The 6109-nt window shown below is 48.8% G+C and overlaps 1 protein-coding gene across 1 annotated transcript in view; it reads right to left on the reverse strand.

The window, feature by feature from the left end:
• The window catches only part of PRRX2 (paired related homeobox 2), a 53716-nt gene extending 53173 nt beyond the window's left edge, over positions 1-543 (reverse strand). The window contains exon 1 of the mRNA XM_010856954.1: positions 406-543. Coding sequence (XP_010855256.1) covers positions 406-543 — 138 coding nt within the window. The remainder of the gene's footprint in view (positions 1-405) is intronic.
• Between the last annotated feature and the right edge of the window lie 5566 nt (positions 544-6109).

Below are 6109 nucleotides of genomic sequence, written 5' to 3' on the forward strand. Positions count from 1 at the left end.
CTCCGACGCGAGCTCCTCCGGCCACACGCCCCTTCTTGAAGCAGACCTCGCCCCCTGCCTCTCCTCCTCCCCCTTCTCCTCGCCTCGCCCGCCCCCACCGCTCCGACTGCGGGAGGGAGGGGGTCCCGCGCCAGGCCGGCTGGAGGGCTGGGGGCGGGGAGGGGGGAGAAGATAGTGGTGTCCTTCTTTCAGCGTCCCCACCCGCATTTGGAGGAATGGGAAAGTTCAGTGTTTGGGTATGTGTCTGTCTTTTTTTTTTTTTTTAATCCCCCAACAAGTGTCTGGAGAGGTGACAGTGGAGGGATTAGCAGCCCCGCTTCCATTTACAAATTCCTCCGCAGGGGACTGGGGGAGCGACTCTGGGGGAGACGGATTCCACGGAAGATCTGAAACCTCCCAACCCACCTTTACCCCCATGCGCCCTAATGCTGCCGTCCCTGCCCAGACGGAGGAGAGTCCTGGGTCCGCCTGGTTCATACCACCTCGCGCCAGGGTCTCTGCCCCAGAAGGCAGTACATCATCAAGCCTCTGGGGGTGTACCATCCCCCTAGCCCACCTCGGGGATAGTCCAGGCCCTCCCCAAGGAAAACCAAAGCAAGAGCAAGGAGGTTCCTCCCCTGCCCCCCTCCCCAGAATTCCTAGTTTACACACGGAAGATGGATAGATAGCCAGACGACAGCCAGACTGACAGATGGGTGACAGAGAGTGAGAGAGAGGCCTGCCTGGGTCTCTGCTCTTGTTTTTGTTTTGCAAGGAAAGCACAGAGAAGATGCCCCCGGTGGTGAAGCGAGACTGTAAGCCATCCAGATGCTGCTGGTCTTTCCCCAAAACTGCTCTTGGAGGCCTGGCCTTCCATTGTCCCCTCCACCACTGCAGAGCCATAACGTTTGAGCAAGAAAAATAAGCCCCCAGGAGAAGACCTTCAGAAAATCCTTTCTGGGCTGCTGCAAAGGAAACCCAGCCTGCACACACCCCTGAAAACCTGTAGACGGGCAGCCAGGTTCTGCATGAGCCAGGATTTTTCCCAGAAAGGTATCACCCCCAAGATGAGGCCAGGTGTCCCCCACATGACCCACAGCCACCCATAAGAGCACATGCAAGGGTAGGTTGAGGACCTGGAAATGATGAGAGATGAGGTTCTTCTTTTTTTTAACTTGTTTTATTTTATCGGTCATGCCGCAAAGCACGTGGGATCTTGGTTCCCTTCCCAGGGGTAGAACCCCCACCCCCAGCACTGAAAGTACAGAGTCTTAACCATTGGACAGCAAATTCTTCTTTGGAAAGTTGCCCAACGAGTGTCCAATGAGAAAGAGATCCAGGGGCTCCAGGGGTCCCCAGCGCTGCCCACATGTGAGTGGTTGAACGACTTTCTGAGGGACTGAGCAGGGTGGGGCAGTGACTGGATTCTAGGAACTGCCTGGAAGAACCTCCCCCCGCTTCACCCCCGGCCCCTGCTGGAGCACCCAGCAACCGAAGGGTAAGGAGCACTTATCCCGGGAAAAGCACAGCGTTCAGAGCAGCATTGGTGTAGGAGACCAGGTGCCAGGCCCAGTCCACCATGCACTGCTGTGTGACCTCAGACATGTCCCTCCCCTCTCTGAGCCCTCCCCACCTTGTGAAGTGAAGTGAAGTGAAGTCACTCAGTCGTGTCTGACTCTTTGTGATCCTGTGGACTGTAGCCTACCAGGCTCCTCCGTCCATGGGATTTTCCAAGCAAGAGTACTGGAGTGGGTTGCCATTTCCTTCTCCAGGGGATCTTCCTGACCCAGGGATCGAACCCAGGTCTCCCACACTGTAGGCAGACGCTTTACCTGTCTGAGCCACTAGGGAAGTCCTCCCTTGTAGAAGGGGCTTAATGCTGCACCAACTGCTTGGGCTCTATGGGCATTCCATCAGAGTGCCATCCTGGGCGTATGGCCTAGAACACAGGACACTGTCAGCGTCAGCCTGCAGAGCTGGAAAGGGCCTGAGCATCATCCGGGTTCAAATGCAGACCTTGCATCTCCCCGCTGTGAGCCTTGCTGCCGCTGCCAAGTTGCTTCAGTCGTGTCTGACTCTGTACGACCCCATGGACTGCAGCCTACCAGGCTTCTCTGTCCATGGGATTCTCCAGGCAAGAACACTGGAGAGGGTTGGCAGTCTATTAATACTTGCCTCTCAGTTGCCGCATCTGTAAAATGGACTCTTAGGGGGATTCAGTAGGTTGATATGTGTGGGGCACCTGATACCTGGGGAGCAATCAATCAGTGTTAACAGTTACCATTTTTAGGAGACAACCCTGGAAGTCCACTGGTTAAGATTCCACTTACCAATACAAGCGACACAGGTTCCATCCCTGGTCCTGGAAGATGCCACATGCCACGTGGCCACTAAGCTCACGTACCACCACCGCAAGGAGAAGCCGGCGCACTCAGTGAAGAGCGGCCCCTGCTCGCCGCAAGGAGAGAAAACGCGCAGCAGAAAAGACCCAGCGCAGCCGAAAAGATAAATAAATAATACTTTTTTAAAAGATAAAAAAATAAAAACATTTATTCCAAGAAGTCATGGAAGGCAGTGATGGCAAACTCAAGCTTTAGGGCTAAGGGGACACCAGTCTGAATCTGTGCACTGCCATTTACTAGCTGTGTGGCCTTGCAGAGGTCACTTGCTGGTCCTCCCTGAATGTGATCTGTCATCTGTATGATAAAGGGACCGATTTGAAGGGATTCTTGTGAATTTGGCATTCTTCATGTTGTTGCTAATTCCCCTGGCCAGTCCTAGGGCTGGTGGCTGGGGCAGTACAAGGATGGCAGAGTAGGGCAAGTGGCATTGACTGCTATTCTATAGCTCAGCACTTGAGCAAGAGCTCCAGGCCTGAGGCAGTCTGGAATGCACCCCAGGAAACTCCAGTTAACCTGGGAAGGATGGAACTCATTACCTGAAAGGGATACAGCTAAAAGATAAATGACTTCCATGGTGATTTAGATAAATCCTGTGATGCTAACCCAGAGTGGGCAATGAAGGGAGAATAAGATCCCAGTTTGGAACGTCTCTGTTCAGCGAGTGGTTATTGAAGCAGGCCTTGATCTAAGCAGTGCGGAAGGGGAGGAAGAGGAGGGAGCAGAGAGAGCCCCTGCTCTGCGGCGAGAAGCTGATCCTCGGTTGGCACCTCTGTTCGAGACTGGCGTCCGAGTCTGAGCATGAGTAAAAATGCATATTTGCCCCAGTCTTGAAAGCTTGCATGCTTTAAAAAAAGTTAACTTCTCTTATTACAGAAGTGACATGCTTATTGCAGATTTTAGAATACACGAATAAAATTAAGACAATCAGTTCAGTTCAGTTCAGTTGCTCAGTCGTGTCCGACTCTTTGTGACCCCATGAATTGCAGCACGCCAGGCCTCCCTGTCCATCACCAACTCCCGGAGTTCACTCAAACTCACGTCCATCGGTGATGCTAAAAGCACATATATCCCACTCCTAGAGATTTCTGAGACACGATAGATTTTATATACATATATATATGTATATATATATAAAGTTGGTTTAATGAAAGAGACTGATGATAATCTTCCTATTTATTCAGTATTGAATAAGCTATAGAAGAATATAGAAATATAGAAGCTATAGAAATATAGAAGAAGCTATAAGACAAGAAAAAGGCATGAGCTGAAAATAAAGAGTATATCCTTCTAGCTTTTATCTATATTCTAGATCGATGGAGAGAATAGTTAAATACATTATAAAAGTCAAATTATGTTGTGCTTTTTAATAGCTTGTACATTATGTCATTAGTCTTGTCCACTATTATTTTTATTGAAAACCTAGTGATATGTTATTCCCTATTGCTGTACATCAGTCCCTATTACTATACATCCATAGTTACTTTCTTGATCGTAAATACCTAGAAACAGGATATCTGGATGTGGTAGGCAGATAATAACCTCCCAAAGATATTGACATGATAATCCCTGGAAACTGTGGATATGGCAAGGCAAAATTAAAATAGCAGATGGAATTAAGTTTTCCTATCAAGTGACCTTAAAACAGGGAGAATGTTTTAGATCATCTGAATGGGTCCTTTAAAGTGGAAGAGAGAGGCAGGAGAGTCATTGCTGGAGTGATGCAATGCGAGAAACTTGGCTGGGAAGTGCTGGCTTTGAAGGTGGAAGAAGGCAGCCACTGACTAAGAAACACAGACAGCCTCTAGACATTGGGAAAGGCAAGAAAATAGATTCTTCCCTGGAGCCTCCAGAAGGAAATGCAGCCCTGCAGGACGTTGGTTTTAGCCCAGCACTTCTGTTCTCTGAGAAAGATTGAAGGCAAAAGGAGAAGGGAGTGGCAGAGGATGTGACGGTTAGATGGCATCACTGACTTAATGGACGTGGATTTGAGCAAACTCCTGAAGATGCTGGAGGACAGAGGAGTCTGGCGTGCTGCAGCCCATGAGGTCATAAAGAGTCCGATGCAGAGAGTAGCGACTGAACAACAACAACACCTATTCTCTGAAAAGTTTAACATAATGCCTTTGTATTCTTTTAAAACACTAGGTTTGTGATCATTTGTTACAGCAGCAAATGGACAGCTAAGGCGCTGAGTCACAGATACTGGCCAAAGATTTCAGACTTTTGGTAATATTGCTTCATAGCCTCCAAAAAGCTTGTATCAGTTTCTACCCCTGAAGAGCATGCACCACTTTAGTTAGTTTCTCTACTGATGGCACAACTCTTTACGGTTTTATTTAATGTGAATAAAATGTGTCCAAGAGCTGTCTATTCACTTTCTTTGCCGCACAGCCTCTTCTTGGGATGGGTGACTCTGATGGCCGGCTGCTCTTCCAAGACAGCTTTGTAGCTGTTAAGGAAACACTGTGGACACTCTCTGTTGTTACTTCCAGCTTCTTGATGCTGCAGATCAGGAACTTCAGGAAGCCACTGGACAGCCTGTACTCGTTTCCTTGTTGCTTCCGTGACCTCTGCTGGGCATGGAGAACAGGCCCTTGAATCTTCTCTGGATCCCATCGTGAATGCCTGTGAGTTCCTGCCCAACTCCTCCTCTCATCATACCGCTGACAGACCAGGAAGAAGGATGATAATAATAATAATAACTTGGACTTGCCTGGTGGTCCAGTGGTTAAGAACCTGTCTGCCAGTTCAAGGGGCATGGGTTCCACCCCTGGTTCGAGAAGATTCCACATGCTGTGGGGCAACGAAGCCCGTGGGCCACAACTACTGAAGCCCACACCCTAGAGCCCAGGCTCTGCAACAAGAGAAGCACCGCAATGAGAAGTCTGAGACCGCAACTGTAGAGGAGCCCCTGCTCACTGCATCTAGAGAAAGCCCGAGCACAGCCATACATAAATAAAATAATAGTAACAACTTACAGTTTAAAAGACATTTTCTTCTTTTAGTATGCATGTTGTTGTTGTTTTTCAGTCGCCCAGTCATGTCTGACTCTTTGCGACCCCATCAATCGCAGCACGCCAGGCCTCCCTATCCATCACCAACTTCCAGAGTTCACCCAAACTCTTGTCCATCGAGTTGGTGATGCCATCCAGCCATCTCATCCTCTGTCGTCCCCTTCTCCTCCTGCCCCCAGTCCCTCCCAGCATCAGAGTCTTTTCCAATGAGTCAACTCTTCGCGTGAGGTGGCCAAAGTATTGGAGTTTCAGCTGTAGCATCATTCCTTCCAAAGAACACCCAGGACTGATCTCCTTCAGAATGGACTGGTTGGATCTCCTTGCAGTCCAAGGGACTCTCAAGAGTCTTCTCCAACACCACAGTTCAAAAGCATCAATTCTTCGGTGCTCAGCTTTCTTCACAGTCCAACTTTCATATCCATACATGACCATTGGAAAATGATAGCCTTGACTAGACGGACTTTTGTTGGCAAAGTAATGTCTCTACTTTTGAATATGCTATCTAGGTTGGTCATAACTTTCGTTCCAAGGAGTAAGCGTCTTTTAATTTCATGGCTGCAATCACCATCTGCAGTGATTTTGGAGCCCCCCAAAATAAAGTCTGACACTGTTTCCACTGTTTCCCCATCTATTTCCCATGAAATGATGGGACCAGATTCCATGATCTTAGTTTTCTGAATGTTGAGTTTTAAGCCAACTTTTTCACTCTCCTCT

This window comes from Bison bison, unplaced genomic scaffold, assembly GCF_000754665.1.
Source record: "Bison bison bison isolate TAMUID 2011002044 unplaced genomic scaffold, Bison_UMD1.0 scf7180017864375, whole genome shotgun sequence".
NCBI classification, from domain to species: domain Eukaryota; kingdom Metazoa; phylum Chordata; class Mammalia; order Artiodactyla; family Bovidae; genus Bison; species Bison bison.